At 37.8% G+C, this 19429-nt stretch overlaps 1 protein-coding gene across 1 annotated transcript in view; it reads right to left on the reverse strand.

Moving 5' to 3' along the window:
• Window positions 1-2072: 2072 nt before the first annotated feature.
• Window positions 2073-19429, reverse strand: part of Casc4 (cancer susceptibility 4) — a 145665-nt gene continuing 128308 nt past the window's right edge. Inside the window, exons 9-10 of the mRNA XM_004623495.3 lie at window positions 11023-11190; window positions 2073-2940 (exon numbers count right to left, since the gene is read on the reverse strand). Coding sequence (XP_004623552.1) covers window positions 2870-2940; window positions 11023-11190 — 239 coding nt within the window. The 3' untranslated portion in view covers window positions 2073-2869. The remainder of the gene's footprint in view (window positions 2941-11022; window positions 11191-19429) is intronic.

Genomic DNA, 19429 nt, shown 5'->3' on the forward strand with positions numbered 1-19429 from the left:
TGGAACCGGGGCTTGAACTCAGGCCCTTGTGCTTGCCAGGGAAGTGCTTATTCCACTAAGCCATCTCCCCGGCCCCCTATTTTAGAAATATTTTGAAGTCCTACCCATGTTTCCTCTGGAGTGACCTTGCACGTGTACTTTTTGCACTTGCACAAGGGGCCAGTTGCAAGGGGCCTGAGCTAGTGAGGCTCTTCCCGTGGTGTCCCTCTGGACCTTTCTCTTCAGCATCACTTCTCTCCCCCTTGCTCATTATCCCAGCCACACAACTGTGATGTTTCTGTTGAGTGCAGACCTGATTATGTGGAACCTACAGTCTTAGGGACTTTTACTTTTAATAATTCCTTATTTAAAATTATCTTGTTCATTTATTTGCTTGTATACTGTTTGACCAGCCCTACTTGAATATAAACCCAGAACAGACACGGTCTGTGTAATCCACTTCTCTTGCTACCTAGAGAAGTGGTAGACACCCATAAAAGGCGCTGGCATTCAATTCCTGTTGTGTGCACCCGCCCCACAGTGAACAGCCATTCCATAAAGATTTCTGCTTTTCTAGTTTAGCTTAACTTAAAGTGGGGACCAAGTTTACTCAAATTTTAGTGTTAAAATGTAGCATGACTTCTTTAAGTAAATGTTAACAGAATCAGCAAAACAGGGAAGTAAGTTTAATTTTTAATTTATTAGAACCCAGTAAGTGATGATTTTAAAAGGAGAGTTCCCATCAAATTAACACTTAATTCAGGGCAAAAATTCATTTAAAAAAACCTAAATCTTAAGGCAGAAGTAAAACATTATAAAAAACAGCATGTCTATTACACATTGTAGAATGTCAGATTTTTAAGAGTCACATAGTATTTTATAGCACTAAAATGTGTTAATACAATCAGAAATATTATCCCTTGGTCCAAGATTTCTCAGCCTGTAAAATGCCTCAGCTGCTAATTAAAGATATTCTGCTGTATAAGTAACAGCTACCACGTAACCAAGTGATCACTTTTTATGTCAAAGGAACTAAGGCAGGTAATTTTACGGTTTTCATTTGTAAAAGTTATAGAATATTAAATATGAAGTATGACGAGGAATATTTTTAGATTTATCTCCCCATGCTAATTCCCAAAGGATGTATATCGCTTCCCTTTAATTCTATTAAAAAATTCTGTAAACTGTTAATTCTTATTCATTGTGAGTCTGTCCTGCTAATGAAGGCATAAATTATTTACTTTGCTTGGGTTTTTTGTTTTTGTTTTTTGTTTTTTTTTGGTGGAACTGGGGATTGAACTCAGACCCTTGCGCTTGCCAGGGAAGCACTTATTCTACTGAGCCATCTCCCTGGCCCCTAAATTATTTACTTTGACACAGTAGAAAAAATTGTTGTCAATTACTGCATGTCTTTCTGGTCATTAAATAACTTCAAGGTGAGGTCAAAAACATTTTGCGCTTCAACAAGTGAGCAATCTATTTCTACAAGCTTCAAGTCTGACTGAAACCTGGGGTTGAGACGCAGGGGGATTTTAGGTTTGTCTGTCTGTTTTGTGGTGCTGGGGACCAACTAGGCAAGTGCTCTATCACCCAGCGATACCTCCAGCCCAGTGTTTCACATTTATAGTGAGTTAACAGTAGCTCTTCTGAAAAACAAGGTTAACAACCTTAAATTTCTTTCATGATAAATACCTTCTGTTTTGGGGGCATGGGATAAGATGTAAAAGTGCTTTAATGAGAAAACAGGGATTAGCTTGTCACATAAGTAGCTTACACATTCTACTGAATAGTGTCAAAAAAGACAAATATATTTAAAGTAATTTTTTAAGTCTAGCAAATATGAGGTTGATGGTATCTTAACTAACATAGTAAGTAACTACAAAGATTCCTTTTTATTACAAACTTTAAGCTATTATTATAAAACAGCTATAGACCTCACTGTACTTCTATCCATATTTTTGCATTAATAAAAATTGTTAAAATTCCTTATGCAGTATTTCTGCAAAAAAATCTAGTTAAAGAAAATCACTGAAACTACTGGGAAGCTTTGAAATATGGATTGCAGATTCATTTCAAAGTAGATTTAGCCCCTTTTTTAGGGCCTGACATTTAAATCATGAGTATCTTCACCAATGCAAACTGTGAAAATAACTTTAGTCAGTGCTGACTATAGTTAAACAGTACTGGCATGATGGGAAAAAAAACCAAACTGAAAATGCATTCAATAATTTCAAGCTAAGTAAGGAAAACATAAATATTTATGTCTTTGAAGGTTATCTTAAATTCCATGAGTCCTCAACTGAAAGCTAATCTGCCAAAACACATTAGCACTTAACTAAAATAAAAGGAGTAGGAAGGTGAGTTTGTGTACATGTTGCACAACGTTTGGCATCCAGTTTTCCCTCACTTACACAACTATTCTAGCATTGCTCCTTGAGGAGCATGAAGTGAAGGACAGACAGGACAGAACACCTGCCAGGCTAATGAGAATATATTAGTGTATAAAATCTTTTCAGCTGAGCAACTGTTCTCAGTGTTATGCTATGTGCAACATACAGCCTGTACAACAATGTTCTCTTGCTGTCTACTTGTGGAAAAAAATAAGTTTAATAAAATGTGAAATATACATTAGTTTGCTTTAAATGCAAAGATTAACCATTTTTGGCTCAATTGTATCATAACCAAAAAAGTCTCTGCTTTGATAATACAATATGAAAAAGTTCACATATGTACATGGGTATATTCTTTCATTATAGTTTTTCCTTAAGTCTACCTCAATGTATCTTTACAACTGATACAAGTGATCTTTACAACAAAAGTCAAAAAATGACAAAGTAGAAATGATTCCATTTTACAGCACTTTAGGTTTTGTGAAATTTTCCTTTAGGCCTTAAAGGACATCATTGAAATGCTGCTTTCCGTAGTCTGCAGGATCCATCTGAAGCTCTCGCTCTTCATCATCTGTAAGTAAAGTAATTATACATCAAGAATAAGGTTTTTAAAATCACTGGAGAAATCCAATTTAAAACATTTCCATTATTTTTAGCCTTTAGATCATTTTTTTTCTTCGTTCTCACCTAACGTAAAGAGTGCTGCAATTCTTAGTTGGTTGGCTACAGAGTGGTATGTCTCCTTCAGAGCACATCTTAATTTAAACAAATCTTTTGATGACAGATACAGAGGTGTAGAGCTAGATACAACAGGTATAGCTAGCAAAACTTCACCAACCTACAACACTGAGGAGTCAATTCCCTTATATACATATATTATTTCTATGTATATAAAAGTTTAGCTCCTTAACTAAGCTTTGGTAGAAAGCAAAATTTCTATGTACATTTCATGCATTTGAAAAACAAGGTCTTGGCCAGCGAGATAGCTCAGCAGTCTAAAGCTCCTGCGTAGCAAGCTTAGGCAGGCACAGGGGCCGCGGTTGGATCCCCAGCACCGAATGCCGTGCCAGCCCCGCCCCAAGGGGGGCTGAACCAGCCACAAAAACCAAAAAACGAAAGTCTGCTTTAATTTTAGAATTAACTTATACTGGTAATATAAAAATTAGAAAATAAGAGCCACTTATGACCCCAACACTGAACACTGCTGTGAATTTTTCTGCTTGTTTGCAGACAGCTTACTCTTGACTTCCTAAATGAAGTATGCTAACCAGAATTTAACCTTTTTACCCAAAGAAAGAAATATTATATCGCATCATTAGTAAGATCTTCAAAGCTTCTTTGTAAGCTCTATTAACTACATTACTCTAGACAGTGCTTTAGGAATACAGCACATCACTGACAGGATTTTCTGCCTGCTTGGCTAGCAGCTGTCACTCTGCACTGTTAGCAGTTTATCTGCCAGCAGCAATCCTTTTCTTCAAAATTCTGTTGTAAACCACAGGTTCTGAAATACTGTTCTGCAGAAAATTATGAATAACAGTGAAAAGTATTTAAATCTAAGACTGCAAGAGGTGGGACATGTTTTGAGAACATGGCTTTTTTTTATGGTATTATTTTAGGTTTAAAATTTCGTTCTTTCAAAAGTAACAAACAGGGGGGCTGGGGAGATGGCTCAGTGGAATAAACACTTCCCTGGCAAGCGCAAGGGCCTGAGTTCAATCCCTGGTTCCACCATAAAAAAAATAAAGTAACAAACAGCCAGAGCATCTGCTTGCCATGCAATCCCTACAACTGAAGGAAAAAAAAATTGTCAAACAGTCCAACTTGCTTCTTTCAGCAACTTCCGTATTCACCCATTCACAGTGGGGCCGCATATGCATGACTGTCCCATCTCTTGGCGTGTTCCTCCTGATGGAACTGTCCCAAGGCCCTCCCTGATGGACAGGCATGCACGCATCACTGGTGACTCAACCCAGTGGAAACACGTTAAATTTACAGAAGTTCTCATGTACAACTGCAGGAAACCATTTTGTACCATATTCTTAAACTTTTCACTTATCTTTAATAATATAATTTACTAGATATGATAATTCCAATTCTGTTATATGTGTAAAAGGCTCAAATTATACATTTATTCATATTTGGATTCTGTAAACATGCTAATTGTTCTTTTGAAGTTTTTTTTTTTTTTTTTTTTTTTTTTAATGTATTTGGTACAGGGTCTCACTACACAGCTAGTGATCCTCCTGTTTTCAGCCTCCCCAGTTCTGGGATTACAGGTGTTTGCCACCATGCCCAGACTTGGTGGCCAGCTCAGCATGCCTGGGGGTGGGGCTGGCACAGCATGTGGTGCCAGGGATCGAACCCCGGTCCCTGTACTTTCCTAAGCAGGCGCTTAGTCCATTGAGCTATCTTGCCGATCCTTTTAAAGTTTTTTTTTTGAGATGGTGTCATGCTGTGTAGTCCAGGTTGGTCTTGAACTTACTATGTGGCCCATGTTAGCCTTGAACTCACAGCAATCTTCCTCCCTCGGATTCTCAAGTGCTGGGATTACAGGAGTGTGCCACCACTGCCAGTCACTAATCAATTTCTTGTAAAGAAACTCACTGTATTTCAAAATATTATCTTTGTCTTTAAAAGGGAAATAATCATGGGCACATAGGTATGGTGGTTCATATCTGTACCTAACTCTGGAAGGCTGAGGCAGGAAGGTCCTAAGTTTGAATCCAGCCTGGGTAACTTAATGACTTGGGGACATCCTGTCTCAAAATAAATTAAAAAATGGGCTAGAGTTGTAGTTCAGCATAAAGGTCTTGAGTTCAATCTCTAGTACGGGGGATGGTGGTGGTGGTACACTGCCAGCACTTTTCCAGAAAGCTCCTCCTGGAGTCCACTTTATAGGACCTCATTTCATGGCTGTAAATGCATCTTTCCAGTCATCAGTGATTAGATGGAGATGTAATTACTAACGAGCAGAAGAAAATCTCTAGAAACTTATCAGGAAAATTACTGAAGGAAAAAAAATGTTAGTTCTTTGGGGTTTTAAATGAATAAACATAAAGAGAGACAGAGACACAAGCGAAGGTCTAGGGACAGAAAATCTGTCCCTAGGACAGGAAACCTATTCATGGTACCTGTTTCAGATTCTTAACAAACATCTAATTTTTAAATGTCTTTGGATCTCTATCTTCTTAGTAGAATAAGATTAACAACTGCTTTTCCTTGCACAGAATAAATAATGTATACAAAGGTAGTCTTTACTGCAGAATCCTCTATAAAAATATATGCTCCTCAGAAAAATTTTAATCCATTTATGACAAAGGTTGCAATTTTTAATATTTTTGTATGATATCCATACATGTTACCTAGAAAAATTTAAGAAACAACAATTGAAGAAGAAATTTTTATTATATTAATCCTTGTTTGTGGTGTTCCAAAAAAGAAATATTAGGTATAAATAGGTTAATATGCTCTCATATTGTTAATTTTTAATGTCTTAATTAAAATTAAGACATTAAATTTTATAGGACTTTTCAAACATGAATTGAGCTATTAACTTACACTAACTGGAGTCCATTTTCAGTAAAACTATTCTACCAGAACTCAAATTTCAGTCAACAATCTCTTTATATTTATCTATAAAGCATTATGTATTATCTGATCAAATTTGATATGGGATAATAAACAGTAAATATAATTATATGGACCACAATTCTAGTTCATTTTATATTTTATTTTAATTTTAGCTTTCTGGAGTACTAGGGATTGAATGCAGGGCCTTTGTACTGAGCTACATCCTTAGTTGTTTTTTTTTTTCTTTTTTGAGACAGGGTCTTGCTTTGTAGTTCAAACTGGCCTCGAATTCTCAGCAATTCTCCTGCCTCAGCCTTCTGATCTAGTTCATTTTAGAAAGCAGCAGAACCTGTCAGCTAATCAAGGTAAATTTTTTTTTTTTTTTTTTTATTTTAGGGAAGGGTCTATAGGATGTTCAGGATCTTACTACTAGGCTGGATTTGTAGTGATCTGCCTGTTTACAGCCTCCCAAGAGCTGGGATTACAGGGGCGCGCCAACACACCCAGTCTTAATCGATGTTTCAGTCTGTGCTGGGGTAGGGCTGGCATGGCAGCCTGGGGATTGAACCCTTGGCCCCTGTGCCTGCTTGCAGGTGCTTTAATCTGCTGAGCTATTTGGCTGGCCCCAAGGCAAAAATATTATGAAAGGAAATATAAAGATATCTATATCTTATTAAATAAGTCCTAAATTTCTTCTAAATTCAAGAAAGTACTGTTTCCACTAAAAAGCTCTACCAAGAATTTGGGGCAGTAATCTGCATAAAGGAAGTAGAAGTTAATCCACAGGAATTAAGAATGATTATCTTCTCTTGCATGCGTGTGTGTGTATGTGTGTGTGTGTGTGTGTGTGTGTAGGGTCTCACTACACAGCTGGGACCTGTAGTGATCTTCCTGTTTTCTGCCTCCCTAGTGCTAGGATTGTAGGTGTGTGCTGCCAACATGCCCAGCCTCCACTGCTGGCTCAGTGTGCCTGGGGGTGGGGCCAGCGTGGCATGCCTTGCCCGGGATTGAACCTTGGCCCCTGCGCTTACCTAAGCAAGTGCTTAGTCTGCTGAGCTATCTTGCTGGCCCTAAGAATGATTATATTCTTTTTTTTTTTGCGGAACCAGGGATTGAACTCAGGCTCTTGCACTTGCCAGGCAAGCACTCATCCTACTGAGCTATCTCCCTGGCCCCAAGAATGATTATATTCTGAGACAGGTAATGCAGGCAAAGACTTTTGCCTTTACTTTTCAAAATTATTTTACTCAACAAATACTTGTGCTGTGCTGCTCACAGTATAAAGCCTGCCTTAAGTGCTGAACAAATATTAAATTAGTTAACCCATAGAACAACTAACAACTTAGGTTAACTATGTCTGTTTACAGCTGAGGAAAGTGAGACAGAGAAGCAATTCACAAGCTCACAGAGCTAGTATAATGGAAGTAGGACTTGAATCCTGGTAGTTTGGTCCAGAATGCAGGCATTTAAAAGCACAATGATACTGAAAAACACAATACATGTTTAAGTTTAAAAAAAAGTATTAAGAGTAAAAAACTCATTGCGGAGATGGGGATATAGCTCAGCAGCATAAGTGCCTGCCTGGCAAGCACAAGATACTGAGTTTGACTTCTGGTACAAAAGCCAAACCAAACCAAACCAAACCAAACCAAACCAAACCAAACCAAACCAAACCAAACCAGCAAAAATCCCACTGCTATAGATCCCCCTCAAAGTTCTCTCCTTCATTTCAAACACATTCTATCATTCTGGTCACTTTCTGGAAGTTCTCCTCTGTGAGACTTTAGGAGGTGTTGTCAACAATATGGTGAATGGTGCTGCCAAAGGCATCCAGTGGAAAGGCAGCTTGTACAAGCACTATGGTGCCCCTTCCTTCACCTTTGTCACTGGATCTGCTACATGGGACTTGGGGCTCCTCTCTGAAGTAAAAAATGACCATGAACTCCCTACTGGCAGACATGCTTCCAGACCCTCCATTTTACAATCCAGAAATTTGGAGATCAAAGCCACAGCTTCCCTAGCTAAAGACAAAATCTTAACCTATAGCCACAATCCCTAATACTAGAGACCTCACAACTTGAGAAAAAACATATTCCGCTATTCAAAACAGCAGGAAAAAACCTTTAGCAAGACAACTTTTATAATAATTCAAGTGCACACTTTAATTTTATAATAATTGAAGTGCGTACTTCAACTTTGGCTGGAAAGTTTCAGGGGTTTCAGTAAAGTTTTTACTTTCTCTCCTGGGTTTAGAAATACATGTGTTTCAGGCATCCTGAAATCTGAAATGTATTTTCCCACAATACTTGAGTTTTATATATAATAGCTCCAAAGTAAATTTGGGCACAGAATTTTATAGTTGAGAGGGGCCATTACTCTTTTATACACATGAAGGATTTGTGGCCCAGAGTTTTAAAATGCCATTAGAAGCAGGAGGCAGTCTGTTCCCTGACTGTCAGGCCAGTGGTTTTTACTACTCTGTTTAACTGCCTGCTCTGGCTATGAGAGCAAACCAAATTGGAAACCTGTTATTTACACTGGCACAATGAACAAGTGTTTATATATACATATTCCGAATAATAAACATTTGAAATCCAACTTGTTGATAAATCGGAAACAGCCGTAATTCCTTCTCTCCCCTTTTTGTGAACAGTACATTCACAATTATCTTTTTTTTAGTCAGTTTGTGTAATTTATCCCTCTTTATTTCTGAGTGCTGATATTTTTACATCTTTTTGGCCTCTATGATAAGGAAGTTCCCTTTCTATCTGCCCTACCTTCTTGCCACTGTGGTCTAATGATCCCCAGGATGAGATAAGAAATATTAAATGGACACTTTTAAGTTCAAGTAAGATTCATTTGCAAATAAAGAAAGCAATCTAAACATTTAACAATCTCCTCCCAACTTCACTGAGGATATCTTCTTAGTTTTTCTTTATATTCCATAGTCAGTGAATTTATCTTCTTGTGAAAGGAAAAGCAGGACAGGATGAAGATTCTAGGAACCCGAAGTGGAAGATGGCAAAGAGGAATAGGAGTGGGGAAGGAAAATGGTACAAGAAAGGGAGAGAAAAGTCATTGAAAATAAACTACTGTGGATTTAAAAAAAATCTATAAAAATATCAAACTGAAATTTTGTGAAAAACCCATCAGCTTTAAAACATTAAAAAAAAAAAGGAAGTTATTATCAAGAATGGCTGAAGTTAACAGCTATAAGAAAACCCTCAACATTACCCAATGAGGTAACAGAAAATCCTTTAGAAAAAAAATTGGGCAAATTCAAACTGAAATCCAAGCAAACTTTTAAGACCAGAAGTTAAAGGGTTATTATTCAAATCACAGCTTTAAGAACAAAAGATAGATGGGAAAAGCATAAAATTATGAGTTAATGATATTGTGAGCCTTGGGTGCAAAGGACTGTGGGAAGGTTGGTATAAAGGCAGAAACAGGGCTGGGGAGATAGATCAGTAGAATAAGCGCTTGCCTGGCATGCGCAAGGGCCTGAGTTCAATCCCCAGTTCCGCAAAAAATAAAATAAAATATAAAAATATAGGCACATTTGCTATAAAAATATAAATCACACACACACACACACACACACACACATATAAATAAAATAAAGGCAGAAACAGATACATACAAAGTAGAAGGCAAATTAAGCGACAAGTCCTGCCCTCCAAGAATTTACAGGCTAACCAATGTATAATATACATGCATGAAAAAGCCTTGAAGTATATATAATTGCAAGAAAATGTAATCAAAACAATTACAAAATGAGAAAAAAGATAAAATTTATTTTAAAAGGATAAGATCATAGAAAGAATAAAATGTCTGATAGGATCAAAATGCATTCTCATTGATATATCTTTATATAACTCCTGCACTTATTAATCTTTCTTGTATCTCCATTAATATTTTCCTCAAAAGTAGAGTGTACTATTAAAAAATGACAAGGTAGAAGTCAGAGTCTCTAGTTGCCCTTTTCATAAATTATTTATTTTTTTGTTACTATGGATTGAACCCAGGGGCATTTTACCAATGAACTATACCCCCAGCTGTTTTTATTTTGAGACAGGGTCCTTCTTGCTAAATTGCCTAGGCTGCATCAGACTTGCTATTTTCCTCTCTTGGCCTCCTGAGTAGCTGAGATTATGAGCATGTACCACCCTGTCCAACTTCTAGTTTCTTTTTGATAGAGCACTCTAGGTCAAGTATATTTTCTTTTGAGTTCTGAAAAACAATTTTTATCCTGAACCTAAATAAAATGGAGTTACTGTAAAAGAGCTAAGGAAGAAATCAAAAGTTATAGTGAAATTAATTTTCATGCATCATTATTATAAAAATCTTATATATTACACCCTAAGGTCATAATCAACTTTCACAGAAAAAAATTTAAAACTCTACAAATACAAATTGAACAATAAGCAGGCAAAAAAAGGCCTAAAATCTTGCAATAAAGCAAATATACTGTTATGCATGCATGGGTGGGCTGCATGCATACAGGTAGATTCTGAACTTTTATTAAGTTAAAAGGTCAGAAGTAATAGCTAACAAGAAAACTACTGAACCTGTATATTTAATGTAAAAATGTATCTTTACAAACTTACTATTAATATAAAGTTTAAGCCTCTCAGAAAACTTTTCACATTTCTATACTGTGTCAATGGTGCAATAATTTCAGCTGCAGTATGAGGGAGCTCATTCCTTCTGTGGCTTTCCTTATAACGAAAGTGCTGCCTGAGCCATGCTTTTACTTAGAACAGCACAATGTTTTCAGATGAGAAACTGGAAAATAATTATTTTCTAGAAGCGTTTGTCTATAGTCATTCTAAAAATTTCTGAGGATTCTGCATTCCAAATTATAAAATAACTAAAACATTTTTTTAAAGTAAAGCTATTGATAGATCTATTGATCATAAAAGTATTCAAAGCCAAACTTTAAAAACTGCACAGAACTTCTTTGAATTAATATTAAGATAATACTACTATAGTATAGGTGGGGGAAATTCTACACAAATTCAACCAAAAAATTTAGAGGTGGGTTTCAGGGTCACAGCATGGAGGCCACGCCCACGCTCACCTTGGACGTCTTCCTCTCCACCATCACCATCTTCTTCCTCATTGTAAGCCAGCTCAGCCTGCTTGTCTGCCTCATACTCACCTACGTTACCATCATCCCCATTATAATCCGCCAGTTTAGAGCCATGCTGCGGATCAACAGGGGATTCATTTTCATCAAAGAACCGGCCTGTGAAGTAGGTACAGGATTAATTATAGAGTACAGAGACGGTAAAGAAGGGACCTATACTGAAGGCAGAGCAGAGAGTAGACAAGTGAAATCTGGCCACTTTCAGGGTACCAGTTATCAAAATAAAACATTTTATGAAGGTTATCCTAGAGAGCACTGAACAAGAGTGAAAATCCAAAGAACACTGCTTTCCTTTCTTCTTCTTTTTTTTTTTCTTTCCCTTTTTGAGATACTGGAGATTAAACTTAAGGCCTTAGCACGTGCTAGGCAAGAGCTCTACCACTGAGCTATTTCTGCAGATCCCCTGCTTTCCAGTCCCACCTTTTTTTTGAGGATGTATCTCACCAAGTTGGCCAGACTGGCCTTAAACTTGTGATCCTCTTGCTTTAGCTTCCCCCAAAACTGTGATTACGGAAGCATGCCATCATGCCAGGTTTGAAAATAACTTTTACTTAAGAATTTCTCTTTTGTTTCATACTTGCTACTCAAGATTTGCATGCTTTCTTAAGGAAAAGGACACTAATTTCAGGACTATTTTTCTAATGCCTTGAATATTTTAGAAGAAATCATATCATCTATCTATCTATCTATCTATCTATCTATCTATCTATCTATCTATCTATCTATCTTTTTGAGACAGGGTCTTGCTATGCAGTTCAAGCTGGCCTGGAGCTCATTTTGTAGCCCAGGCTGTTCTTGAACTCACAATGATCCTCCTGCCTCATCTTCCCGAGTTCTGGGATTACAGTTGTGTGCCAGAACTACACCCAGCCATTTTATTACTAGATACAATACATAATTGAAGTTTGTGGACATTTTTCCTGAATAATTTTTAAAACTAATCTATTAATTTCTCTTGATCTCTCCAGTAACAGGGATTAAACTCAGGACCCATTCGGTCTACTAGGCAAGCACTCTATCATATATATATATATATATGATATATATATATATATATCATATATATCACTCTAAGATATATATGCTGAGCCATTTTGAAAACTTAAAAAAAGCATCCCAAATAATTCTGGTTTATCTCATCCCATTTCCTAAAGTAAATAAGAAAAAAGTCAGTGAAAGTTTATTAGTTGGTCTATGTAAGACTACTATGCTAGGCATGGGGACACGCTTGTAATCCCGGCACTTTGGGGTTCCGGAGGCTAATATAGGAGGATTATTGTGAGTTTGAGTGCAGCCTGGGCTGTAAGTAAGCTCAGGGATAGCCTGAACTGTGTAGCAAGACCCTGTCTCAAAAAAAAGAAAGAAAAAATGACTGTTATACATATTCATATAAATTTATTAAGTGAACAATAAACATATATTAAAGAAAGCTATTCAATAATGACATTGAAAAAAATCACACAGATAAAACTACTTTGACATTAAATTTAACTAGCATAAAAGTACACATTATATAAATCCCTCTAAGGTGAAATTAACTTACTAAAGATACAGGATTCCCCCCCACCCCCCGGAACTAGGGATTGAACTCAGACCCTTGCACTTGCCAGGGAAGTGTTTATTCTACTGAGCCATCTCCCCAGCTCACAATACAGGAATTTAAAACTTAAAAATTTAACAACTTTTTGTGATGGTCTAATATATTTCAAAAGTTTACATTTCCATAAAACAAAAGATTCCTTATCTTGGGAAAAAGTTAAGCAGAAACTGCAAAAATTATGGAGGTATCTGTCAGTTCTATAGATGGCTCATCACATTATCAAAGCAGTATATTTCTAATTGCTGGGTAAAAAGCCAATAACGAAAATAGTTAAAACAGCAAGTCCTGTTGGGTGTGACAGCTCAGGTCTGGAACCCCAGCATTCTGGGAAGCAGAGGCAGGAGCATCCCCAGTGCAAGCTCAGTCTGGGCAACTCAGTGATTAATAAGACCTCGTCTCAGTTTAAAAAAATATATATATATTGTGGGGGACATAGCTTAGTGTGAAGGCCCTGGGTTTAACCAGCAAAAAAACAAAAACAAAAATAAAACAAAATGAGAAGTCTTTAACTGTTAAAAGCAAGAAGGTGTGGGAACAAGATAACAGTAACTGGGGCCAATCAAAATCCCCGCATAGTGGAAGCCAAGGCTGGAGGACAATGAATTCGAGTCTGGCCTGTCTACATAACAAGACCCTATCTCAAAAAACCAAATATACACAAAAAATTTATTGTATATCTATTCTAGAATAAACAGGACTCCTATATTTAGTTTAATTTAATTAATTTATTTTTTTTTGGTACTGGGGATCAAACTCAGGACCTTGTGCTTGCCAGGCAGGTGCTTATACTGCTGAGCTATATCCCTGCCCCTCTGTATCTAGTTTATAAGGGCACTAACTGAACCAAGGGACAAAGTATATGAACATATCTACAATAATAATTTGTATTAATATAATATTAATATCAATATTATGTAACATCAACACAAACTATTATATATTAATATTAACAATATAATTATTGATATATATCAATATTCACTGATATTTATGATAGGTAGTGTGCTACTTGCTGTGATATAAAAATACAGTTATCATCTTCATCACCTGTAACTCAGTGTGTTAAGGGGGACAGACAAAAAAATTATTAGTGAACTCTATGTAGTAGGCAATAATGAGTTACTATGGTTTCTTTTTCTTTCTTTCTTTCTTTTTTTTTGTGGCCTGCTCAGCCCTGGTGGGGCTGGCGAAGTATGTGGTGCTGGGAATTGAACTGCAGTCCCTGCACTTCGCCTAAGCTTGCCTAAGCAGGCACTTTGGATCACTGAGCTATCTTGCTGGCCCCTGTGGTTTCTTTTTGAACTTACTGAGAATAGGAACTAATCTTTGGCATCTTCCTTTCTTTGAGACATGGTCCTATTGTGTAGTTCAGACTGGGCTTGAACTCCTTATGTAGCCCAGGCTGGCCTTGAACTCAAGGCAATCCTACTGTCTCAGGGTCCCAAGTGTTGGGATTACATGTACGTGCCACCTAGCTGGAGCATCTTTTTTTTTTTTTCTCCTGGTCCTGAGAATTGAACTCAAGTACCCTGAGTACCTTCTTGCCAGGCAGGTCCTGTGTCACTGAGCTATATCCTTGACCCTGCAGCATCTTCAATTGTGTATTTGAATATTATACTGATATTGGTGGCTGGTTGAGAATGACACACTTAGCGCCTATCAGCAACAAGATAGTTTCATTCAGCAGTTTAAACTTGGAACACAAAGACAAAAAAAAAGTACCTATTAGTTACTGAAAGTTTCTAAAGCCAGACATGGTGGTGCACACCTGCAACCCCAAGTTCTCCAGGAGGCTGAGAAAGGAGTACATGGACTCATACAGTGCTAATTCTGTTAACAAGTTCAAGCCCAGCCTTAGCAACTTAGTGAGACCTTGTCTCAAAATTAGAAATAAAAAATGGGCTGGGGATATAACTTGGTAGAAGCCTTGGGTTTGATCCCTAGTACTGCAATGAATGAATGAGTAAATACATAAATAAATAGATTAAAAAGAAGGTCTTTAAATATTATCAAATTTGAAAAACTAGTGGTAAGAAAGTCTCAGTACTTAAATTCTTTTTCTGACCCCACCTAGCAAGCCTACTAAATATGTAATAAGCACATGGTATGTCTGGAGCAATTTTTTCATGTATTTTCCTTCCTTTTGTTCTAATTGGTATAATAGGATGGTCCATACCTGTACACTAAGTTCATATACTCTACATGACCTAAAGCATTAAGCCTTTTTCATCTCTCCTTAAATACAACAGAACTTCATATGGGATGCTAGACATTCTGTAAAACAACGCAAATATCAGACCACAAACATAAACAGAGAGGATAATAACTAAAGTATGATAGCTTGTACCCAGGTGTCTCCCCAAAGCCTGATGCAGTTATTGGTGGGACTTTTCAGAGGTGGCTGGATCTAGAGTGTGTGATACTGGGATCAACGATTTAACACTGGGACTGATTCACAGGTGCTAGGATTAAGGGTGTGAGGGCTACCTGGCCTGAGGGTAGGCAGCCTGGATAAGACACAAGGGATGGAAAGAACTATGTTTGTTGCTTGCCACTTGTCTGTTGTCATTTCCTTGCTTTCTGACTTCTGGCTACCATGATTTACCATGGACTATTTCTCCTCTGAAATGCCACCTTGCCTTGGAGCCAGCCAACTATGAAATGAAACCTTTACAAGCTGTAAACTAAATAAACCTTTCATTTTCCACACCCTTAACTTATGAGTGTTGGGCATTTTCTCTCATTGAGGAGAAAAGTAATTAAGATAAATAGTAACATTATTCAATCAGGAAAAAGTATTTCAACCAAGGAAACTAGATTGTAAATTTTAATCCTATAGCATGAATCCAATGAAACACTATAAGGAAGCATTTTTGTTTGCTTTACTAGCTCCAGATTATGGGTTCTAATGTCTTAATTATTCTACCCAAAACACACACACACACACACACATATTTATTATTATTTTTTGCACTACTCAGGATCTTGTGCTTGCCAGACAAGCGCTTATTCTACTAAGCTATCTCCCTGGCGCTATATATTTATTTGGTATAAGGTCTCACTACACAGCTCAGACTTCAAGAGTGATCCTCCTGTCTCAGCCTCCACATGTTGAGATTATAGACGTGCATCACCACACCCAGTTTCAGGGGCCAGCACTGTGTGCCCAGGATTCTGTGGCTGGGCACGACATGCTGTACCAGTGGTCGAACCTGGGTCCTTGCACTTGCTAGGCAGGAGCTTAGACTGCTGAGCCATCTCCCCAGGCCTACATTTATATTTTTTATGTCATTCTAATTAACCTGAATTGGTTAAAAATCTAGGGAGAAAGAAAAGGAATGTTTACAGGAAGCAACCGCTTTTTCTAGCCTTCATCTACTGGTAGTTTTTATGATTTAGATTAAAATGTCCCCTAAGGAACTATGGAGCAAGTGAATGGATCATAGATGCCCAATATTCCATCCAATGAGTTCATAATTGAATGGGTTGTTAGGAGGTGGGGCCTGGTCAGAGGTGGATCTCCTGGGGTGTGACCTAAAAGGGTATTTTCTTGTCTTTGGCTCCTCCCTTCTCTTTCTGCCTCTGGTCTACCATGGATTGAACATCTCTGTCAGGCCTTTCCAACTGCCACTTCTGTCTTGAAGTCAGCTGACTATACACAGGACTAAACCCACTAAAACCGTGAACCAAAACAAACCTCTCCTCCTAATCAAAATTGTGAGTACTGGGGATTTTATTCGAGGCATAGGAAAGTGACTAATATAGTTTACGCTCATTCCATTTGTTAATTTGTTCTTTTTCCTCTTCCTCTTACCCCTTGTCCATGCCTATGGGTCAGCCTTAGCAGTAACATAGGATGAGGGAGCCTGAGGTAAGAGATAATTCACTAATTTTTGAGAAGTGATACCAGACACAGAGTAAATGTGTATGATTATTTTATTAATCATATATATATATATCCCAACACTCTCTCTCTCTCTTTCTGGGAAGGATATACAGGGTGTTCAGGGTCTTACTACTAGATTGGACTTGTAATGACCTGCCTGTTTACAGCCTCCCAAGAGCTGGGGTTACAGGTACGCACCACCACGCCCAGTGTCAATCACTGTTTCAGCGTGCCCTGGGGGCGGGGCTGGCACAGCAGGCAGGCGTGGGGATCCAACCCCCAGCCCCTGTGTCTGCTTGCAGGTGCTTTAATCCACTGAGCTATTTGGCAGGCCTCCTACATTCCAACTTTAGCATTCAAGGTTTTGTTTGTTTGCTTTTGGTACTAGGTATTGAATCCAGGGCCTCTGCAGTAAGTTACCTTCCCAGGCCTCCATTCACTCTTCTTTTAGATGGAGTGTTGCTAAATTTCTTAGGGTAGGCTTGAAATAGAGATCCTTGTTCCTTGGCCCCCTACAATACTGGGATTCATGGATGGGTGCCATTACACTGGCTTTACGTATTTTTAAATTTTCTTTTTAGTGCTAGAGACTGAACCCAGGGCATTACACACACCAAGCAAGGGCTCTTCCACTGAGCTACATCTCCAGTTCTCAAGTTTTCTTTAATATCCAGAATAACTAAACAACAGGTTCTTATATGTCATATTTGATTTCTTTTTCTGAACTGATGTGAAGAAATAATTTCACCAAGGCTTTATCATACTTAAGGACACAGTTGTCTGTAATCCCAGCTACTCTGGATGCTGAGGCAGAAGGATCTGCCCAGCCTGGGCAATTCAGTAAAAACTCATTAAAAAATTAAAAATTTTCAAAATAAAAAATAAAAAGAGAGGCAGGGGAGATGGCTCAGTAGAGTAAGTGCTTGCCTGGCAAGTGCAAGGGACTGAGTTCAATCACTAGTTCTGGAAAAAGAAAAAAAAAAAAAAAAAAAAAAAGAGATGGGAGCATAGCTCAGTGGTAGCACATTCCTGGGTTCAATCCCCTGTACAAAAAAAAAACAAAAAAAAAAAAAGTGGATCCAGAGTGGAGCAAAACCTTTTTTTCAAATATTTTATAATTTTTTCTTATTAAGTATTAGATATATAGAAGAGCTGTACTTTTACATTTGCTGCCATACTTCTTCTATAGCTTTTAGACAAATAAAGCATTGTGGATATTAATTAAAGTTCCTGGGATAACTTTCCCTAGCATTTCTTTCCCATCCCTGAGATAACCTTCCCCCCCTCCTTTCTCTCTTTTTTTTTTTTGTATTTAGCACAGGGTCTACAGGGTCTCACTACACAGATCAGACTTGTAGTGATCCTCCTGTTTTCAGCCTCCCAAGTACTGGGATTACAGGCACGGGTGTCATCACGCCCAGTCTCCATCTCTGTCTCATCGCACCCCGGGGGCGGGGTCAGCAGGGCATGCTGGGGATTGAACTTGGATCACTGCGTTTGCCTAAGCAGGCACTTTAATCCCCTGAGCTATCTGGCCAGCTCCCATAATATACCTTAATTTAAAAAACATCCCCACCCCTCTCCTGATTCTCTGCTCTTTTCAATTCTTGGTCCTTTTCCCATTTGCAAAAGCTGTATTTTCATTTTTTTGTCCTCAATTTTATAGTATCCCCTTTCCCTCTCTCCCCTCCATCTTTTGTGCCCCCATCCATTTGAAAAAGAAAATCTCCCTACTTCCTATTTATCTAACTTCTATTTTGCATCCCCACATATATGTTGAGCTTCTTATGTGAGAAACCATGTGATATTTAAGCTTGTGAGTCTGACTTCCTTCATTTATAGTTTCAAGTTATATCCATTTATCTACAAATACTTCAAGTCTTTCTTTATGAAAGAGTAATACTGTAATGTGTAAAACTGCCACATTTTCTTTATCCATTTATCTGTTGATGGGGATATACGCCATTTCCAAGATTTTGCTATTATAAATTGTACTGCATGGTACTGATATAAAAACAGGTTTGTGGACTGATGTAATATAATACAGGAAGCAGAAACAACTCCAGGCACATTCAGTTATTTGAAATCTGACCAAGAGGTCAAGACATACACTATAGGAAAGACAGCTTCTTTAATAAATGATACTGTGAAAACTAGCTATGTTAGGCGGGGATATAGCTCAGTGGCATAAGTGCCTGCCTGGAAAGCACAAGGTTCCAGGCTTGACACCCAGTACTGTTTAAAAAAAAGCGCAATGCACATGTAGAAGATAGAGTCTAGACCTATATAATCTATGCACTAAACTAAAATCAAAATAGATCAAAGATCTAAATGTCAAAATAGAAATACGTAATCTCCTGGAATGTAAAATTATAGAAGACAGACACAAGCCAAGATTTTTCCAAACAAAACATCAACATCAGAAGAAATAATACTGCTAATCAACAAATGGGATGATATCAAATTAAAAAGCTTCAGCACAGCAAAGGAAACAACCAAAAGAGTGAAGAGACAACCTACAGAACAAGGCAAAAACTTTTGCTAGCTATTCACTGGACAAAGGACTAACAAAATTTAGGACCACCCCAATAAAAGACCCAATCCAAAAATGGGCAAGTCTAATGAACAGATACTTCTCAGAAGTACAAATGGCCAACACATGAAAAAATGTTCAATATTCCTGGCCACTAGAAAAAAGCAAATCATAGAATTAAAAGAACACTGATATTATCTTACTCTAGAAAGAACAGCAGGGGCTGGTGAGATGGCTCAGTGGTCTAAAGCACCTACTTGGAACAAGCTTAGCAAAGCACAGGGACCACGGTTCAATCCCCCAGCACCACATGCCAGCC

The sequence above is a fragment of the Octodon degus genome, unplaced genomic scaffold, assembly GCF_000260255.1.
Source record: "Octodon degus isolate 3935 unplaced genomic scaffold, OctDeg1.0 scaffold00002, whole genome shotgun sequence".
NCBI classification, from domain to species: domain Eukaryota; kingdom Metazoa; phylum Chordata; class Mammalia; order Rodentia; family Octodontidae; genus Octodon; species Octodon degus.